The sequence below is a fragment of the Oncorhynchus keta genome, chromosome 3, assembly GCF_023373465.1.
Source record: "Oncorhynchus keta strain PuntledgeMale-10-30-2019 chromosome 3, Oket_V2, whole genome shotgun sequence".
NCBI lineage: Eukaryota > Metazoa > Chordata > Actinopteri > Salmoniformes > Salmonidae > Oncorhynchus > Oncorhynchus keta.
Window position 1 is genome coordinate 1156166 of NC_068423.1, and position 22308 is coordinate 1178473.

At 40.7% G+C, this 22308-nt stretch overlaps 1 protein-coding gene across 1 annotated transcript in view; it reads right to left on the bottom strand.

The window, feature by feature from the left end:
* The window catches only part of LOC118368908 (phospholipid phosphatase 4-like), a 106789-nt gene that overhangs the window by 23572 nt on the left and 60909 nt on the right, over window positions 1–22308 (bottom strand). Inside the window, exon 3 of the mRNA XM_035753388.2 lies at window positions 10202–10292. Coding sequence (XP_035609281.1) covers window positions 10202–10292 — 91 coding nt within the window. The remainder of the gene's footprint in view (window positions 1–10201; window positions 10293–22308) is intronic.

A 22308-nucleotide genomic window follows, 5' to 3' on the forward strand; every position in this document is an offset into this window, starting at 1 on the left:
GTCATGATCGATGGTGTCAAAAGCAGCATTAAGGTCTAGGAGTACGAGGACAGGTGCAGAGCCTTGGTCTGACGCCATTAAAAGATAATTTAGAAACTTCACGAGTGCGGTCTCAGTGCTATGATGGGGTCTAAAACCAGACTGAAACATTTTGTATACATTGTCTTCAGGAAGGCAGTGAGTTACTGCAACAGCTTTTTCAACAAAAAAAATGAGAAATTGGAGATCTTAGTTTTTAATATTTTCTGGGTAAAGGTCTGGCTTTTTCAAGAGAGGCTTTATTAATGCCAGTTTTAGTGAGTTTGGTACACATCCGGTGGATAGGGATCCGTGTATTACTATCGACATAGGAGGGCCAAGCACAGGAAGCAGCTCTTTCAGTAGTTTAGTTGGAATTAGGGTCCTTGAAGAGGCCATCACTAGTTTCATGAAAAAAGTTTCATAAAAAATCTCGAGTGTCTCCCTTGATCCTAGTTCCTGGCAGAGTTGGGCAGACTCAGGACAAATGAGCTTTGGAGAAATACATAGATTTAAAGAGGAGTAATTTGCTTTCTAATGATCATGATCTTTTCGTCAAAGAATTTCATGAATGTATCACTGCTGAAGTGAAAGCCATCCTCTCTTGAGGAATGCTTTGCAACAGTATCAAAAATACATTTTGGATTGTTCTTATTCTACTCAATTAAGTTGGAAAAATGATTGAGCAGCAGTGAGGGATCTTTGATATTGCACGGTACCAAGCTAGCTGGAAGACTTCCAGTTTGGTGGAGTGCCACATCCGTTCCAATTTTCTGGGAGCTTGCTTTAGGCTCGGGTATTCCGTATACCAGGGAGCTAGTTTCTTATGACAAATGTTTTTCTGTTATTAGGGGTGTGACTGCATCTAGGGTATTACGCAAGGTTAAATTGAGTTCCTCAGTTAGCAGGTTAACCGATTTTTGTACTCCGATGTCATTGGGTAGGTGGAGGGAGTCTGGAAGGGCCAGCTAAGTCCCCTCCTGTTCCCTGACTTAAGAAGTGATGAACACTCCACTCCCATTGTCAACTCTCTCATGACATGAACTGAAACCATGTCTCAACTGTCCGCTCATCCACTGTCACATTGTATGTTTCCTCTCCAAGAACTGTGAGTACCTCTATCAATTTTCTCTCATTACTATGTGTAGAGTCAATCACATTAACAAACACATTATTACACATTAATGATTTTACTCCTTACTTGGACTAACTCATTCTTAACTATTTTGTCTAACTGTGTAGTGTGTTGTGTTATTGTTTTTTGTGTCTTCCCAGTCAAATTCAATAGGCTGGTGATTAACTGAAGTGTTTTGTTTCATAACAGAAAGTAGATAGGATTTAACATTATAACTAAGCTACTGACTGAATAAGTTATGACTGATTTCCAACAATACCGTTTTCTGCTACTTGTGGCAGTAATGTACAAAATTTGAAAATGTGTTCTTGATATAACTGTAACTGATTCCTGGTTTTTAAGTGAGTTGTGGTAAGACTACCTGAGCTCTCAGAAAGTGAATTTAAGTGGCAATAATTCTGTTCACTGATCTTTGGAATTTAATTTAAGTGAACCAAATTTAATGAGAGTAGACAGTATACAGTTCAATAAGCATTTTTGTACGGCTGGCAATGCTTTCCACCTGGCTACCCCTAACCCGGCAGACATCTCAGCACCCCCTGTAGCAACTTGCCCAAGCCCCCCGTGCTTCTCCTTCACCCAAATCCAGACAGCTGATGTTCTGAAAGAGCAAAAAAATCTGGATCCTACAAATCAGCTGGGCTAGACAATCTGGACCATCTCTTTCTAAAATTATCCACCAAAATTGTTGCAACCCTATTACTAGCCTGTTCAATCTCTCTTTCGTATCATCTGAGATCCCCAAAGATTGGAAAGCTGCCATGGTCATCCCCCTCTTCAAAGGGGGAGACACTCTAGACCCAAATTGTTATAGACGTATATCCATCCTGCCCTGCCTTTCTCAACTCTTTGAAAGTCAAGTTAACAAACAGATCATTGAACATTTCGAATCCCACCATACCTTCTCCACTATGCAATCTGGTTCCCAAGCTGGTCATATGCGTGCACCTCAGCCACGCTCAAGGTCCTAAACAATATCCTATCCGCCATTGATAAAAGACAGAACTGTGCATCCGTCTTCATCGACCTGACCAAGGCTTTCGACTCTGTCAATCACCGCATTCTTATTGGGAGACTCAATAGCCTTGGCTTCTCAAATGACTGCCTCACCTGGTTCACCATATACTTCTCAGACAGAGTTCAGTGTGTCCAATCGGAGGGCCTGTTGTCCGGACCTCTGGCAATCTCTATGGGGATTTGTACATAGCCTATCTGTAAATACCACACCCAACTACCTCACCCCCATATTATTACTTATCCTCCAGCTCTTTTGCACCCCAGTATCTCTACTTCCACATCATCATCTACACATCCATCACTCCAGTGTTAATGCTAAATTGTATTTTTTTCACCTCAATGGCCTATTTATTGCCTACTTCCCTACTCTTCTACTATTGCACACACTCTACATATATTTTTTTCTATTGTGTTATTGACTGTACGGTTGTTTATGTTAAACTCTGTGTTGTTTGATTTTGTTGCACCGCTTTGCTTTATCTTGGCCAGGTCGCAGTTGTAAATTAGAACTTGTTCTCAACTGGCCTACCTTGTTAAATAAAGGTGAAATAAAAAATGAATACAAAATAAATGCAGCTATTCCTGGATGTTGTGTGTCTGCGTCAGCCACATAAAGAGGGATAAAAAAGTATTTAGTCAGCCACCAATTGTGCAAGTTCTCCCACTTAAAATGACGAGAGATGCCTGTAATCTTCATCATAGGTACACTTCAACTATCACAGACAAGACAAAATTAGAAAAAAAATCCAGAAAGTCACATAGTAGGATTTTTTATGAATTTATTTGCAAATTATGGTGGAAAATAAGTATTTGGTCAATAACAAAAGTTTATCTCAATACTTTATTCTATTTTAGGCAATATTATACCCTTTGTTGGCAATGACAGAGGTCAAACGTTTTCTGTAAGTCTTCACAAGGTTTTCACACACTGTTGCTGGTATTTTGGCCCATTCCTCCATAAATATCTCCTCTAGAGCAGTGATGTTTTGGGGCTGTTGCTGTGCAACACAGACTTTCAACTCCCTCCAAAGATTTTCCGTGGGGTTGAGATCTGGAGCCTGCCTAGGCCACTCCAGGACCTTGAAATGCTTCTTACGAAGCCACTCCTTCTTTGCCCGGGCGGTGAGTTTGGGATCATTGTCATGCTGAAAGACCCAGCCACGTTTAATCTTCAATGCCCTTGCTGATGGTAGGCTTTGTTACTTTGGTCCCAGCTCACTGCAGGTCATTCACTAGGTCCCCCCGTGTGGTTCTGGGATTTTTGCTCACCGTTCTTGTGATCATTTTGACACCACGGGGTGAGATCTTGCGTGGAGCCCCAGCTCGAGGGAGATTATCAGTGATTATGTCTTCCACTTCCATTTCCATTTCCTAATAATTCCTCCTACAGTTGATTTCTTCAAACCAAGCTGCTTACCTATTGCAGATTCAGTCTTCCCAGCCTGGTGCAGGTCTACAATTTTGTTTCTGGTGTCCGTTGACAGCTCTTTGATCTTGGCCATAGTGGAGTTTGGAGTGTGACTGTTTGAGGTGGTGGACAGGTGTCTTTTATACTGATAACAAGTTCAAACAGGTGCCATTTATACAGGTAACAAGTGAAGGACAGAGTAGCCTCTTAAAGAAGAAGTTACAGGTCTGTGAGAGCCAGACATCTTGCTTGTTTGTAGGTGACCAAATACGTATTTTCCACCATAATTAAAATAAATTGCAAATAAATTCATATTAAATGCTACAATGTGATTTTCTGGATTTTTTTTCTAATTTTGTCTGTCATAGTTGAAGTGTACCTATGATGAAAATTACAGGCCTCTCTCATCTTTTTAAGTGGGAGAACTTGTACAATTGGTGGCTGACTAAATACTTTTTTTGCCTCACTCTAGGTTACAGAAGAATCGGCATGCATTCATTCAATGCATTCAGTGCAGGCAAGTTCACATTATTGTCACATATTTTAGAATTTAATATTTTCTATATTCTATTTTAGGCAATATTATACTATTGTTCAACATGTAGGTCCTTAAATGACAATTAAATACTTAGAAAAAGTCCCTTAAACTCCTTGAATATGACGTGCCATTGTCAGTTTGAACCCTGCTTTCAGTAAGTATAATCCGATGTTGTTGTGTAGGTGGAGTTATTAGACAATTTGCATACACACACAAACACATACAATGAGGAGAACAAGTATTTGATACACTGGTGGTTTTGCAGGGTTTCCTACTTACAAAGCATGTAGCGGTCTGTAATTTTTTTAAATCATAGGTACACTTCAACTGTAAGAGATGGAAACAACTGTAAGTAGGAAACAAAAATCCAGAAAATCACATTGTATGATTTTTAAGTAATTCATTTGCATTTTATTGCATGACATAAGTATTTGATACATCAGAAAAGCAGAACTTAATATTTGGTACAGAAGCCTTTTGCAATTACAGAGATCACACGTTTCCTGTAGTTCTTGACCAGGTTTGCACACACTGCAGCAAGGTTTTTGCTCCCACTCCTCCATACAGTCCTTCTCCAGATCCTTCAGGTTTCGGGGCTGTCGCTGGGCAATACAGACTTTCAGCTCCCTCCAAAGATTTTCTATTGGGTTTAGGTCTGGAGACTGGCTATGCCACTCCAGGACCTTGAGATGCTTCTTATGGAGCCACTTCTTAGTTGCTCTGGCTGTGTGTTTCGGGTTGTTGTCATGCTGGAAGTCCCAGCGACGACCCATCTTCAATGCTCTTACTGAGGGAAGGAGGTTGTTTGCCAAGATCTCGCGATATATGGCCCCATCCATCCTCCCCTCAATACGGTGCAGGCGTCATGTCCCCTTTACAGAAAAGCATCCCCAATTAATGATGTTTCCACCTCCATGCTTCACGGTCGGGATGGTTTTCTTGGGGTTGTACTCATCCTTCTTCTTCCTCCAAACACAGCGAGTGGAGTTCAGACCAAAAAGCTCTATTTTTGTCTCATCAGACCACATGACCTTCTCCCATTCCTCCCCTGGATCATCCAGATGGTCATTGGTAAACATCAGACGGGCCTGGACATGCGTTGGCTTGAGCAGGGGGACCTTGTGTGCTTTGCAGGTTTTTAATCCATGACGGCGTAGTGTGTTACTAATGGTTTTCTTTGAGACTGTGGTCCCAGCTCTCTTCAGGTCATTGACCAATAATATAAATAATAATATATGCCATTTAGCAGACGCTTTTATCCAAAGCGACTTACAGTCATGTAAGGTCCTGCTGTGTAGTTCTGGGCTGATCCATCACCTTCCTCATGATCATTGATGCCCCACGAGTTGAGATCTTGCATGGAGCCCCAGACCGAGGGTGATTGACCGTCATCTTGTACTTCTTCCATTCTTCCTTCTTCCATCTAATAATTGCGCCAACAGTTGTTGCCTTCTCTAGTCTTGGCCATTGTGGAGAGGTTGGAGTCTGTTTGATTGAGTAAGTGTACACAGGTGTCTTTTATACACAGGTAACAAGTTCAAACAGGTGCAGTTAATACAGGTAATGAGTGGAGAACAGGAGGGATTCTTAAAGAAAAACTAACAGGTCTGTGAGAGCCGGAATTCTTAATAGTAGGTAGGTGATCAAATACTTATGTCATGCAATAAAATGCAAATTAATGTGATTTTCTGGATTTTTGTTTTAGATTCCGTCTCCCACAGTTGAAGTTATGATAAAAATTACAGACCTCTGCATGCTTTGTAAGTAGGAAAACCTGCAAAATCGGCAGTGTATCAAATACTTGTTCTCCCCACTGTATCTGTGAAACTGCATACAAATATGTTTGATTTGTTTCAAACCATTTTAAAATGTTTAGCGCAATATCACACTTTTGCCCCATTATTTATAGAAAGAACCACTTGTATCTCTCAAATAAGCTGTGGATGTGAGTCAAGGAGATTGTCCAGTGACAGTTTAAGATTAGCTGCTAAATTGGCTGAGGTTGAAATACATTGAAGGCTGGACCCATCTGCTGAGCTACACCTCAGGAGGGGGATGGCTGCAGATACCCTTTATCAACTGGATGTTGAACTTGCTGTGGGTAAGCCTGGTAGAATAGCTCTGGAATTTGCTGCGAGTAAGATATGTACTTTGACTGAAGAGCTGGGTATGGAATGTGTTGTGGGTACTCTGGAGCAGGGTGAGGAACTTGCTGCAGTTCCAAAGTACCCAAAAGTGCTATAAGTAGAAGTACTGAAATGGCAGTAAGAACTGAAATGGACAATATGAACATTCTAAAGGCTAAGTAGCAGTAGGCAAACAATAGGGCAGTAAAGCGTAAAAAATAAGGTTCAAACATCTGACAAGAACCTATAGAACAATTCAAAGTACATACAGTAGCAACAACATAAATCAGAAAAATAACTCCCTTCAATCAATGATGCATACTGGAGTGTCATAGGATGACACTGATGTTGATTTTGTCTATCCCACCAGACCCGTTCAAATACTAAAACCAACTGTGAACCAACTATATTAATTTGTGTACAGGTCAAAACACGTTTGAAACATTCATTAACATTCAGCTAGCTTGCTGTTGCTAGATACTTTTTTTCTTGGAGATAAACATTGGGTTGTTATTTTACCTGAAATGCGTATGGTTCTTTCTTTTGTTGGATCTTTGTAGAATTTTGACCCATTTTGAGTTACACAAAATTGTGTTTTCTCTATTGCAACAATTAATACACAGACATAAGGGGAAACATTGTTTTTAGTTGGTCTTCTTTGATTAATCGTGTTTCATTCATTCTTCTTCTTCTTCTGTGGAATTTACATGGCGTTTGGCAACCAATGTTGTGTATGCTAAGAAGTAGTTTGGAGGTAGATCACGATATTGTGATATACCTTACTGATATTTATATCAAATGATATATATTGGTTATTTTAAATACAGTAATAGTGAGTTGCTGAAGCCAACACAGTAATAATAAAACATATATAAGTTTACAGTAGTGTCCACAAAGTTTTCCTTGATGATATCAGAATCTCGTTATGCAACCATCATACCTGGTCTAGACTGTGTTCTTGCCCGTGGCAATGGTTACAGTGCCTTGCAAAAGTATTCATCCCCCCTGGTGTTTTTCCTACTTGTTGCATTACAACCTGTAATTCAAATGGATTTTAATTTGGATTTCATGTAATGGACATACACAAAATAGTCCAAATTGATGAAGTGAAATGAAAATAATTACTTGCTTAAAAAATATTAATAATAATAATTTTAAACTGAGAAGTGTTGCATGCATATGTATTCACCCCCTTTGCTATGAAGACCCCAAATAGGATCTGGTGCAACCAATTACCTTCAGAAGTGACATAAATAGTGAAATAAAGTCCACCTGTGTGCAATCTAAGTGTCACATGATCTGTCACATGATCTCAGTATATATACACCTGTTCTGAAATGCCCCAGAGTCTGCAGAACCACAAAGCAAGGGGCACCACCAAGCAAGCGGTACCATGAAGACCAAGGAGCTCTCCAAAAAGGTCAGGGACAAAGTTGTGGAGAAGTACAGATCAGGGTTGGGTTCTAAAAAATATCATAATCTTTGAACATCCCACGGAGCACCGTTAAATCCATTATAAAAAATGGAAAGAATATGGCACCACAACAAACCTGCCAGGAGAGGGCCGTCCACCAAAACTCACGGACCAGGCAAGGAGGGCATTAATCAGAGAGGCAACAAAGAGACCAAAGATAACCCTGAAAGAGCTACAATGCTCCACAACGGAGATTGGAGTGTCCGTCCATAGAACCACTTAAAGCCGTACACTCCACATAGCTTAGCTTTATGGAAGAGTGGCCAGAAAAAAAGCCATTGCTTAAAGAAAAAAATAAGCAAACACGTTTGGTGTTCGCCAAAAGCCATGTGGAAAAGTACCCAAACATCTGGTCAGATGAGACTAAAATGTAGCTTTTTGGCCATCAATGAAAATGCTATGTCTGGCACAAACCCAACACCTCTCATCACCCGAGAACACCATCCCCACAGTGAAAGCATGGTGGTGGCAGCATCATGCTGTGGGGATGTTTTTCATTGGCAAGGACTGGGAAATTGGTCAGAATTTAATGAATGATGGATGGTGCTAAATACAGGAACATTCTTGAGGGAAACCTGTTTCAGTCTTCCAGAGATTTTTTGACTGGGACGGAGGTTCACCTTCCAGCAGGACAATGACCCTAAGCGTACTGCTAAAGCAACACCCGAGTGGTTTAAGGGGAAACATTTAAATGTCTTGCAATTGCCTTGTCAAAGCTCAGACCCCAATCCAATTGAGAATCTGTGGTATGACTTAAAGATTGCTGTACACCAGCCAACTTAAAGGAGCTGGAGCAGTTTTGCCTCGATGAATGGGCAAAAATCCCAGTGACTAAATGTGCCAAGCTTATAGAGACATACCCCAAGAGACTTGCTGCTGTAATTGCTGCAAAAGGTGACTTTGGTGGGGGAGTGAATAGTTATACACTCTCAAGTTTTCAGTTTTTTTGTTTTATTTCTTGTTTGTTTCACAATAAAAACATATTTTGCCTCTACAAATGTAGTTGGCATGTTGTGTAAATCAAATGATACAAGCCCCCAAAAATCAATTTTAATTCCAGGCTGTAAGGCTTGCAAATACTTTACCTGTTGTGTAATGAGCACAAATAAAGATAGCTGTAAACCGTATTACTTTGTTTATTCACCACTGTCTTAATTTAGCTGGTCAGTTTTTTTAAGAGCTTGTGTTATTGTCTTAGCATAAAACATGCTGTATGCCTCACATGACAATTTCATCTGACCTGCTAATGTGGCTCCTTTCACCTAAAAGTGACCATTGCTCTTTATTCAAAATTGGCCTTGAACCATGAAAAAATACCAAACTAATAACGTAAAGCCTAAAAAGTAGCATATCGTTACGTCAGAAAGGTGGAATGTGATCAGGAATAAATGTTTACCCGACAAAAAGATTGCTCATATTTTGGTAGGTTAAAAAACATTATGCTATTAGTAATAACTTTATGTCACCAGATAATATAGCTTACATGAAAATGCCTGCAAAAATGTATATCTGCAGTAAATGCATTTTCAAATGCACAACTATGCATTTCAGACTTCAAATAAATAGTTGCACTGGCAAACCGAGAAAAAGTGGAATAATGTACAAAGTATGGAAAAACAAGCACACTAATTACCCTATTTTAAGGAATAGGAATTGTTCTACTGACTTACATTAGCTATTGTGAAAGACCAAATAAATTAAACAGATGTGTGGTAAATGTGAGTGAGTCATAGTTGGAGGCAACAATGCTGTCAGGAGACTGCACTTGAGCCTATTTTAATGATTGTTTCTTGAGGATTTTTTAGTTTGTTTAAAGCTTATTTTCTGTAACTCTACATAGTGTAACTTGACGCATGGCATGTTTTGTTCAGGCTTTTTCATGATAATATTGATAGGGAAAATAAAGGAGGATATTTTCACAAATGTTTATCCGCTAAGAAATACTGTATGTTGTAATATTGTCATTTATTTGACCCATTATTTATCATTTACATATTTCTCAGAAAATGATTCACATTCAGCAGCTGAGCTACTTCCCAAGCAGTCTTTTTTTTGACTCCTTAACTATAGAATGTTGTAGCTCAGCCGCTGAATGTCATAAAGATGAACAATATCCTCATGTGCATCATGAGTCACACAATGGACTACTTACCAAGCAGTCTTTTTTTGACTCCTTAACTATAGAATGTTGTAGCTTAGCCACTGAATGTCATAAAGACAAAAAATATCCTCATGTGCATCAGAATCACGTCTCTCTTGTGGAATTTGCACTTGTTTCTAGCCTAAATCATCGCAGAGTCGTTATACATTGCTTCATATAATCAAGATACATATTTGCCCCTTCAAAACCTGAAAGTAACAAGAGGTATGCTTTTGCCCTTTTCTTTAACAAGAGGTAGGGCATACCCTGACATAGCCCCTCAATTCAAGCACTGATGATAACAATAAAAGGATGAGTCAACGTAAGGGTCCATACAATACATACCTAGACACGCCTCCTTGATTTCTGTCTTATCTGTCCGCTGAATGATCTTCACCACAAATATCACAGCCAACGGAGTGAGAAATGAAATCGCCTGGGAAGAAAACAAGAAGAAAACACAATCAACACACATTGCTATCAATTACAGAAACTCTTAATCATTTCACAAAGAGGTCCCCTAAAGCATTATCTTTCCACTGGGAGTGTGCAGTGTGATATCCTCAATGGAGATTTTTATTCCAAATATTGATAAATGAGCTGCCACCAACAAGGTTCTTTATTGTGCTCTGGAGTCTCCTGCACTAAAGGGATAGTTCTGTTTGGTGTTCAGTGGCTGTAATTTCATAGGAGACTTGGGCCATCGCAGCTCCCAAGTAATTATTTCTGCCTCAAAATGTGTTAATTACTTTCGGCCCCAAATCAATAATCCTTCAGGTTCTGCAGGGGGGGGTGTGTTTGTTTCTTAAGATGTGTAGCACATTGATGTGCACAGCGCATTTAATTTCCCTTGAGATAGAGATCCTTGGACTTTCGACTCTCATTCATCGTATCAGTTTAGCAATCTGTGTCGAAATGACTATGGCTCTCTGCCAATAATAACCTCACCAGGGAGATCATAGCAGGTCTATGAGAGGACAGACTGAGTAGGGCTCTTTAAATTCTGGGATGATGGATAACTATGGAATAGGTACAGGATAGACACAGTCCTGTCTGGGTGCAGCACAAAAGTGATAGAGGGAGAAGCAGAGAGTGTGTATTGTTGCTTTGTCAAAACAAATCTGTAATTTTGTCATGACAATTTTAAAAAATGCATTTGAGAGTGTTTTTTATTACAGTCTTTCTTGCTTTTTACAGAAGGCTCCCCTTTATGGTTTGAACCTTCTTCAGTGTGTATCGGGGAACAGCAATATGCCGCTGCTTGCTATGGGAAAGTTTGAGGGTTCGTTGGAAATTATTTCAGGATGTCATCGTGATTAAGGAGAGATTTTTAGGGAGAGATAGAGAACATTAAAACGTAATTGACATTTCTTAAGAGGTTACCCTCAGTTACCAAGAGGAATAAGAGTTCCTAGAAAGATAAGGCGTGTAAGCATTCATCCGTGCTTGCGTACTTGGGTTTTGTGTGTGTCTGTGTGCCTGATTGCATGCATTTTAGGATGTGAGCCTGAGGCTCTGTACTTTTATAGTTGTAGATCCTGGCAAATGCCAAAGATATTAGTGCTCATGACATCATGGAGGAGAAAATAATATATTCCATCCTGCCTATTTTAATTTCCAGATATATTTTCCTCAGTTCAGGGACATGCTCAGATGGATGACCTTAAAGAGAGCTAGTGTCTGTCATCAGAGATGCAAACACTTTCCCTGAGATACCATTTGCGTCCCAAATGGCACACTATCCACCTAATATGGGCCACTATTTTTGACCAGGGCCCAATTGCATTTGCAATGCACACACTGTGTATTGACCCCTCTGAAGGCAATCTTTCATTCACTGACGTTTTATTGCACCTTGTCATTGACAGAGATACTTGGGCATTACGTTTGTGACACCTGTCGCCAATCTTTATGAGTGGCGCATTATAAAAGGAACTAAATTTAATGGACTGCAGTGACAGTTTTTCTTGATTGTTTGATGGTTCACTTTTGAAAAACAATTAACACAGCCCACTAAACTGAATTTGTTTGCCAAACAACACGTTTGCTAAATACACTAAGGCCATAGAAATGTAATTAAACGTTTAATGGATGCCTGCCTTTACTTTTCCCCAAAAATGTATACAAATACAAATGTGTAACATTGGAAAGTTGTACTGACAAATTGCAAGATTATAGAACAAATAATGTTCTCAAGCATTCAGAGATACACTTTAAAGGGATACACAACTTCTTCTCAGAATTTTGGTTTAACTATGCATCTATTATACAGCCCATTTTCACCAGATGCGGCAAAGAGGGCACGCAGAGAAATGTGCGGTGATTGTGGGAAGGTGAGCAGCGAGAACCCTGCTCGCGGAGCGGTAGAAAGGTTCAGCTCTGCTCAACTTAATGCAAATGTCACACGGCCACCGCTGCCTTTATCCAATCAGGTGAGGAGCAAAACCAAAAAAAGAAGGTAGAAAGCCAATCATCGCAGTATCTGGTTTTCCAATTCTATGTGATGTCGCTTTAATAAAATCCAGAGACAAAATCTGAATCTCAATGGCAGGAGGATTGCAGGGATTATTGGTGTTGATGATAGATCAAGAGAAATTTGCACAACAATGTTTGCTTGTGCTGCTAGTTAGTTATGAAACTTCAAAACTGTGATCAAAGCACCATTTGTGAATGTGTTGACTAAATTAAATTGCGAAATTTGCCCACCAAAGGACAGAATTCACCAGTAACACACATGATAACACTGTAAATTAAACACTAAGCATGAATTTCCAGTGATATAATATTGTACCAATTAGATTATGGTATTTTACCATCACTCATGTATTATAAACTCAGCAAAAAAGAAACATCCCCTTTTCAGGAACGTCTTTCAAAGATAATTAGTAAAAATCTAAGTAACATCACAGATCTTCACTGTAAAGGGTTTAAACACTGTTTCCCATGCCATAAACAATTAAAGAACTTGCACTGTGGAATGGTGCATGGTGAACTAACAGCTTACAGACGGTAGGCAATTAAGGTCACAGTTATGAAAACTTAGGACACTAATGAGGCCTTTCTACTGACTCTTTCTACTGACTCTGACTTTTTAATGAGGCCTTTCTGCTGAAAAACACCAAAAGAAAGATGCCCAGGGTCCCAGCTCATCAGCATGAATGTGCCTTAGGCATGCTGCAAGGAGGCATGAGGACTGCAGAGGTGGCCAGGGCAATACATTGCAATGTCCGTACAGTGAGACGCCTAAGACAGCGCTGTGAGACGCCAGACACCTGACTCATTCAGCTCCCATTCCCCCCTCATTCACAGTAGAAGTGTCAAACAAGGTAAAGACTGTTGACATCTAGTGGAAGATGTCCCTATCATTCAGAGTGTTTTCTATCCAAATCTACTATATGCATATTCTAGCTTTTAAGACTGAGTAGCAGGCAGTTTACTCTGGGCACCTTTTTATCTAAGCTACTCGATACTGCCCCCAAGTCCCAAAAAAGTTGAGAAGATCACGGGTGAACAGCCACACCCGTTGATCCGGTCAGAGGAGCCGAAGAGGCCTTCAGTGCCGGTGTGCCTGGTGTTGGGCAGATAAGCGGAGCAAGGTGGATCGCACTCTGATCAAAGTGCGGCGACATCTTCGAATGAACGCCTCGGCTGATGGCACCCTCGCTTCGGCCTCAGGGAACAGGGGGGGTGAACCCGAACTGACACTCAAATGGCGACAGTCCAGTGGATGAGTTCGGCAGTGTGTTGTGAGCATACTCCGCCCACACGAAGAACTGGCATCAGTTGCTGGCCTGGGTGGAGGAAATTCTTTAGCTCCTGGTTGGCCCGCTCCATTTGCCAATTCAACTGTGGGTGGAATCCCACCCGAGGAGAGACTCACCGATCCCGAGCATGGAGCAGAAGGCTTTCCAATACAGTACGACGAACTGGGACCCACGATCCGAGACAATGTCCTGGGGAAGCCCATGTAGTCGAAATACATGGGTAATCATGAGATCAGCGGTCTCCTTCATTGAGAGAAACTTGGGTAAGGCAATGAAATGGGCTGCCTTGGAAAACCTATCAACGACCACCGGGATAGTGGTAAGCCCTTGGGATGGAGGTACCCCTATGATAAAGTCTTAGGACAGGTGGGACCAGGGCCAGCTGGGGATGGGCAGAGGTTGGAGCAAATCCCACATTGTGGCCCCACATTGGGAAGACTTGCTTTGGGCAGAGGTGGAACAGGTCGCAATAAAGGATCTCACATCCTCAATTATTTTGGGCCACCAGAATTTCTGCCTCAGGAACTCCAGTGTCCGATTAACCCCTGGATGAACAGTTCATTTAGAGGAGTGTCCCCATTGTAGAACTCTGGAACGGGCTGGTAGTGGGTCCCCCGCCGGGGTCAGGTTCTTGGGTCTGGGCTTGTCGGACCATGGTCTCAATACTCCATATCACAGGGGCAACAATGCAGGAGCTGGGGATAATGGGCTCGGAGTCCTTTTCCTCGTTAGAGACATCGTGTTGGCAGGACAAGGCATCTGCTTTCTCATTCTTGGATCCCGGGCGATAGGCTAGTATGAAAACGAAACTGTTAAAAAAAAACTATTGGCTTCTTGAATGGAGACCAAGTTCTTGTGGTCTGTCCAGATCACAAACGGATGAGTTTCCCTCTCCAACCAGTGTCTCGACCCCTCAAGGGCTCACTTAACATTCAAGAGCTCCCGGTTGCCTACATCGTATTTGGGTTCCAAGCGAGAACAGTTTGGAGAGAAAGGAGCATGGGTGTAGTTTCTTGTCATCCTCGTTCCGCTGTGAACGGACCGCCCCTGTTCCAGTGTCCAAGGTGTCCACCTCTACCACAAAGGGACGAGTAGGATGAATGAGGATGGGTCCAGAGATGTCCCTTGAGCTCCATGAATGCCCTGTCAGCCTCTGGAGTACAGCAAAAACAGCTCTGGGACTTATGGTTTAGGACCGTGCGAGGCACTGCCACCTTCACCAAAGTTGCGTATAAAACACCTGTAAACATGGGCAAACCTCAGGAACTGCTGGACCTGCTTGAGTGAGGTGGGACGGGGCCAGTCGGCGACCACCTCAACCTTTACGGGGTCTATTTGCATGCCTACGGTAGAGATATTGTGACCCAGGAAGGACAATTGTTATACTTGGAAATCACACTTCTCTATCGGGACATATAGTTGGCACTGCAGGAAGCTTCTCAGTACTTGGCGGAAGTGCAATGTGTGTTCTGGAAACGATTTGAAGAAGATCCGGATATCTTTGAAATGACAAACACGAACCGATTCAACATATCCCTAAGACTGTCATTGACCAATGCATGAAAGACTACTGGCGAGTTCCATAATATGAAGGGCATGACTAAATACTCATAGTGACTAGGTGTGTTAAAGGCAGTTTCCCAAATATCTCCCTCCCTAATTCTCACCAGATTGTAAACGTTACGGAGGTCCAGATTGGTGAAGAATTGGGCCACTTGGGCCAACTCCAATGCAGAGGACATCAGGGGTAGGGGGTAACGATTCTTGGTCGTAATCCGGTTCAGTCCTCTGTAATCGATGCAAGGATGCAGGACTCCATCCATTTTACCCATGAACAAGAAGCGTCAATCACCCACGTGGGTATAACCAATGAGGAGATGGCACTTGGGTACCTTCTTCTATAACCCAATGAGGAGATGGGAGAGGCAGGACTTTCAGTGCAATCTGCATCAGAAATCGAAAGGAGTTCTATTTTAGACCCTGGTATCACAGAAGATCGTTGGTGCGCGCGAACAGTGTGGGTGCAATAATTGAATAACATGGATTTCTAAATGTACTTTGCAACGCTCGAACACGCGACGTGTCCAGTCTGGTCAGCATGTAAGTATTCGGGTGAAGAACTCAGGCAAATTGAGCCTCAGGTGGCCACTGCTTCACTAGCCACTGAAGCTGCAGCAGTAGCTGGACCACAGCTCCAACCCATCCCCAGAATCAACACAGACTGGTGATGCAGTTGTGGAAATTGCGCTCCAATGCTGTCAATGAGGAATGTTTGTGCTGCAGAGAATTTGAATGTGACTAGGTGATGACAAGGAGCAGTTAGTTTGCTTTTGTAACCTTTAGGATTTTGCTACCCAAACTACTGTGTCCTTGACATTTTTTTCCAAATTCCCAGTTGGGCTAAATGGACAGCTATATATTTTTTAAAGATTTAAATGTTTTATTTACAGTTGAAGTCTGACATTTACATACACCTTAGCCAAATACATTTAATAACAGTTTATCACAATTCCTGACATTTAATCCGAATAAAAATTCCTTGTTTAAGGTCAGTTAGGATCACCACTTTATTTTAAGAATGTGAAATGTCAGAATAATAGTAGAGAGAATGATATATTTCTTCCATCACATTCCCAGTGGGTCAGAAGTTTACATACACTAAATTAGTATTTGGTAGCATTGCCGTTAAATTCTTTAACTTGAGTCAAACGTTTCGGGTAGCCTTCCACAAGCGTCCCACAATAATTTGTGATGGCCACTCCAATACCTTGACTTTGTTATCCTTAACATCTTATGGCTGGGAAGCGCTGTTTCCAAGTTCGGATGAAAAGTGTGCCCAGAATAAACTGCTTGCTACTCAGGCCCAGAAGTTAAGATATGCATATCATTAGTAGATTTGGATAGGAAACACTCTGACATTTCAAAAACTGTTTGAATGATGTCTGTGAGTATAACAGAACTCATATGGCAGGCGAAAACCTTGGAAATATCCAACCAGGAAGTGGGAAATCTGAGGTTCTAGCTTTTACGGCTGAGTAGCAGGCAGCTTATTTAGGGCACGTTTTTCATCCAAGCTACCCAATACTGCCCCCTACCCCAAAGAAGTTAAGCCATTTTGCCACAAATTTGGAATTATGCTTGGGGTCATTGTCCATTTGGAAGACCAAGCTTTAACTTCCTGACTAATGTCTTGCGATGTTGCTTCAATATATCCACATCATTTTCCCACCTCATGAAGCCATCTATTTTGTGAAGTGCACCAGTCCCTCCTGCAGCAAAGCACCCGCACAACATGATGCTGCCACCCCCTTGCGTCACAGTTGGGATGGTGTTCCTCGGCTTGCAAGCCTCCACATTTTTCCTCCAAACATAACGATAGTCATTATGGCCAAACATTTCTAATTTTGTTTCATCAGACCAGAGGACATTTCTCCAAAAAGTACAATCTTTGTCCCCATATGCATTTGCAAACCGTAGTCTGGCTTTTTTTTATGGCAGTTTTGGAGCAGTGGCTTCTTCCTTGCTGAGTGGCCGTTCAGGGTATGTGGATATAGAACTAGTTTTACTGTGGATATATATACTTTTGTACCTGTTTTCTCCAGGTTCCTCCAGCACCTTTGGGACTGATTTTCACATTTTACACCAAAGTACGTTCATCTCTAGGAAACAATTTTTTGAAAAATGACTTGTGTCATGCACAATGTAGATGTCCTAATCGACTTACCAAAACTATAGTTTTTTAACAAGAAACTTGTGGAGTGGATGAAAAACCTATTTTAATGACTCCAACCTCAGTGTATGTAAGCTTCCAACTTCCACTGTATTTTATTTGAAATTATTTTATTTTGCAATTTTGTACAAAATAAAAGCACATAAGATAATTTAAAAAATGTGGCTAACAGACATATGAAATTAAGTATTGCTTTGGCAGGGCTTGGAACAAGAATAGAGCAACAATGACAGTTACAACAATACGTTTTCCTAGTCAGTTTTCACAGTCAGTCTCTATCCAAATGGTCCAGAAATGGATCTCAAACTTGTTGAGAACTTGCTGCTGGAGGAGTTGGTCCTAAAAGGAAATTAATATTTTCCAAGTTAATGGTGTTTATGATTTCTGCTAGCCATCTACTGAAGCAAGGGGCAGAAAAAAATGATTGAGTAAGGGGCAGAGCCCAAAATAGATGAGTTTAAGGAACCCTCTGAGGCTTTACACCTGTCACACAGTGGGGAGACCTGGGGTAAATTTTATGTAATTTGGTAATTTCATCCTTGAGATGACTAGTAGAGACATCTGTGTAGTTGGAGAAAAAAGACAAACTGTGAGATGAGGTGTTTTGAATCGGAGGGCGCTGTAGCAAGTCATAAAACGAATGTTGTATAGGGAGGGTGTCAGCATTTAAAATGTTCCCTTTGATATAGTCTGACTTGTAAGTAACGAAAAAATTGAAAAGATTGAAAGTATTCTTTAATTGGATGAATGATGCTAATTTCTTATCTATGTATAAGTCTTCAATTGTGGCCACTCCCTTCTCCCTCCTTTCAAAAAACACCTTATCAGACCGAGATGGACCAAAATAATGATTAAAGCATATCGCGTGTATACAGACGTATCAGGCACCTTACAAACATGCTTAACGGCTAGGGGTTCCGCTATATTTAACTTTTGTACATTCACAAGTTCAATACACCAAATTAAAGCTTAAATCAGGTTTAAAATTCTTAAAGAATTTCTCAAAGCAAAGTTGTCGCCTGCCAGTTTGTTTGGGAACTCTGCTTTGGAGAAAAGCAAGGCTGGAAGAGAGGAATTCGTGACAGACTTGAGTTCCATTTTTAGCCACAGGGGGGCAACAATGTTCAACTTATCAGGGAAACCCAGTTGCCAGTATGATAATGCCCTGTCATTGGTAGACCAGTGATAATGCTTAAAGATGGGTAGGCCAAAGCAGCCGCATTCCATGGGCTATTGCAAGTGGGCTTTACAAATACTGTGGTTTTTGAAACTCCAGACAAATGACACGATTGTCGAGTCCAAAGTCTTAACAAATTATTAGGTAAGAGAAATTGGGAGATTCTGGCAAAGATAAAGGACACTGGGAAGAAATAAAACATTTTTATGGCGTTATTGTGCCCCATCATAGAAAGAGGCAATATTCTCCAGCTGTCTATGTTTTGTTTTAGCTTTGCAACCAGTTCATTGTTGTTCAGCTTGAAGATGAGCTTTGGATTTATAGGTATTTTTAGTCCCAAGTAAGTTAAATGGTTATGCAGCACTTTAAACGGTATCCTCTCTAGCTCACTTGTTGTAAAATTATCAGCGATACACATGAGATCACTTTTTCCACAATTTATTGAATAGCCAGATAGTTTGCCAAATGAATTAAGTCTGGTAGTTGAGGGACAGAGGCTACTGGGTCCGAGAGTTATTAAAGTACATCGTCTGCATATAACGAAATACGACTTTCTATGTTTCCTACTTTAATAAGACCTTGGATATTAGGATGATCTCTTATTTGAATTGCTAGCGATTCAAGGGCAACAGCGAAGAGCAGAGGACTGAGTGGGCAACCCTGTTGGCCACATCTATGCAGTTCAAAGGGACTGGATTTGTCGCTGTCAGAATAGAGGATGTTGGGCAGGTATTTTGACCCAGGTGATAAATGAGTCGCCAAATCCAAATCGAGTGAGTGCTTCGCACATATAGGACCATTCTATTTGGTCAAATGCTTTTTGAGCATCTAGCGATATAACAGCCGCCTTGGAGCGCTTCCCCTGATTTGCATAATTAATGTTCAGCAGCCTGTGCACATTGGACAAAGACAATCTGCCGGGGATAAACCCTGTCTGATCCGGGTGAATAATGGTTGTTACGTGTTTGTTCAACCTATTAGCAAGCACTTTAGTGATATTTTTTAGCAAAATTAAGCAATGCTATTGGTTTATATATTGCAGGATCTATTGCCTCGCTACCATTTTTTTTTAACAGAAGGCAGGTATTGGCTTCATACAATGATTTTGGCAAAATATTATTTTCTGTTGAATCAGTGATCATCCTGAGTAAGAGGGGAGCGAGAGCTTCACTGAAGGTTTTATTAAATTCACAGCCAAAACCATCCGGGCCTGCAGCCTTTCCAGTTGGGAAAGCTTTTATTGCCTCGATTACTTCCACTGTTGTGACATTTGAGTTCAATTATTTTTTGGTGTAATCATCAGGTTTTGGCAGGCTGATAGAATCAAAGTAGGCTGATACATCAGAACCAGAAGCGTCATCGGAGCGCACAACAGAATAATGTACTGTCTACACTCGGTTTGTTGTTTATATGAAAACATTTTCATTCAATTGATTTTTAATCACGACTAAAGTTTTGTTGCTAAGGATTTCACGAAGCGGTTAGCCTTTACGGCTGGGACTGCAAGTTTGTGTTCCTTTTTTGCGTGAATTCTGTGAGTGCAAGCTGGTTGTACGACAGGCACATGTTGTCATCGTGGGAAAGATTCATTGTTACATTTTTTTAAACAACTGGTTGCTGTAGAGCCAACCTGGATACTAAGGAAATCCTGAGGGAAATCGACGAGTACCAACAGATTTCCGCTATGGAGGAACAACATACTCCATCATGGAAAGATCCGACAACCTCACAAAATAACTTTAACACGACAAAAAAAAAATGGATTCATCTACAGACAAGGATGATTTACTTACCATTGAAATAGGGGCTCTGGCTGGAATCCATGCAACACTGGAAAAGTTGTGTGCAGAGGTAGCAGGGCTGAGGGGGGAGTTTAGAGTTCAGCCAGGGTGAAATTGTCATGCTCCAAAGAGAAAACAAGACACTCACAGCCAAGGTAAAAATCCACGATTCCAACATGGATTGTCTACTCAGGAGATCCTACTAGACATACAAAGTCTTGGGATACGTGAAAATCTATTTTTTTCTGGGATTCCTGAGGACGCATCCAATAATCCTGAGGGAGCGATCAGAGAATTCATGCAATCTGCCTTGAAACTTCCTACAGAGACTGTAAACAAGGTGGCTTTCCACCGAGTAAACAGAGTTGGAGCTCGGAGTAACAAGACCAAGGGTGCCTGACCGATCATCGCAAATTTGAACACTACCAACAAAAGGAGCTGATCAAAAGCAGGGGAAGTGAGCTTAATGTGTTTATTGTTTGTCTATCTTTTTAATGTATTTGTCTACAAGTTTATAAATGTTTACAACAAGCAAGGGGAAGATATCAGAATAGGGGCATTGGGGAATAATAATATATTCTACGGAATACATTTGTACTTTAGTGCAATGCAAGGTATCCTTCAGATCGTGTGAAAACGTCAATTGCTTTGGAAATGCTGGGATGTGGTTTTCAATTATGTTAAAGGTAATTATGATGCAACTATGATGGTGATACGATATGGATTACAATCATCATTATGAACATTAACGTTATACACACTAACCATGCAAATTGGCAGAGATATTATTTATTTGGACATCACACATTTGGACATCACACATTTATTTGGACATCACACATTATAGTCTCTTATAGACTCTTATAGGCATTGTTCACACTCTCACTAAATCACATCCAATATCATACACATTAACCTACTCAGAATTACTACACACATAATATCTTGTCTTAATTTTCTAACATCTGTGGCATTGGCAAACAGGCAAGGGAATAAAACAAATATTGCTAGAACCTATTTTTTGTATTCTAAATATCAGACATTTGAAAGCTCTAGTTTTGACCGTCATTAAAACCTCTGATGGCAGTAACTTCATAAGCACTAATTATGGTACATTTAGACTGAGAATAGTGTCTAGTTATGGTAAGGGGTGAAATAAGTATAGCCAGTTATAATTTTAATGGTTTAGCTGATTATAAAAAAAGAAGGTCAGTCTTTACATGACTAAAAGAAAGGGAATATAACATATACATACTGTTTATAGGAAACTCACTCTACGTTCTTAGATGAAGTTACGTGGAAAAAGGAATGGGGGTTGCGTGGAAAAAGGAATGGGGTGGTGATATTTTCTGTCATGGACAAAGGAACTCAAAGGGTGTGAGTATATTAATTAACAAAAATGTTGATATGAATATGCAAATAGTCAGGAATGATTCGCAAGGAAGGTGTATCCTATTAAATATGAAAGTGGATGAAAATGAGATTTGGCTCATGAATCTATTTGGTCCAAATCAGGATGATCCATACTTCTTTATATACATTAATACCAATTTATTGAACTTACAGGCAACAAATGATCTAATCATTATGGTAGGAGACTATAACACAGTGTTATGGATCGTAAAGGTAATTATTCTACAAACTATCATCACTGTGCCCTTAACATGGGTACGAGGACTCGTCGAGCACCTATACAACATAAAACAATCTCTGACAAAGACATGAGGGGAAACAGAGGGTTAAATACACAACAGGTAATGAATGGGATTGAAAACAGGTGTGTGGGAAGACAAGACAAAACCAATGGAAAATGAAAAATGGATCAATGATGGCTAGAAGGCCGGTAACGTCAGCCGCCGAGCACCACACAAACAGGGAGAGGCAATGACTTCGAGAGAAGTCGTGACAGGGGTGGGGCGGCAGACACACGCACCTCACACTTCATGACATTACACGTTTATACTGTATATGTCATGTATTGTCATGTTATGTCTTGTTCC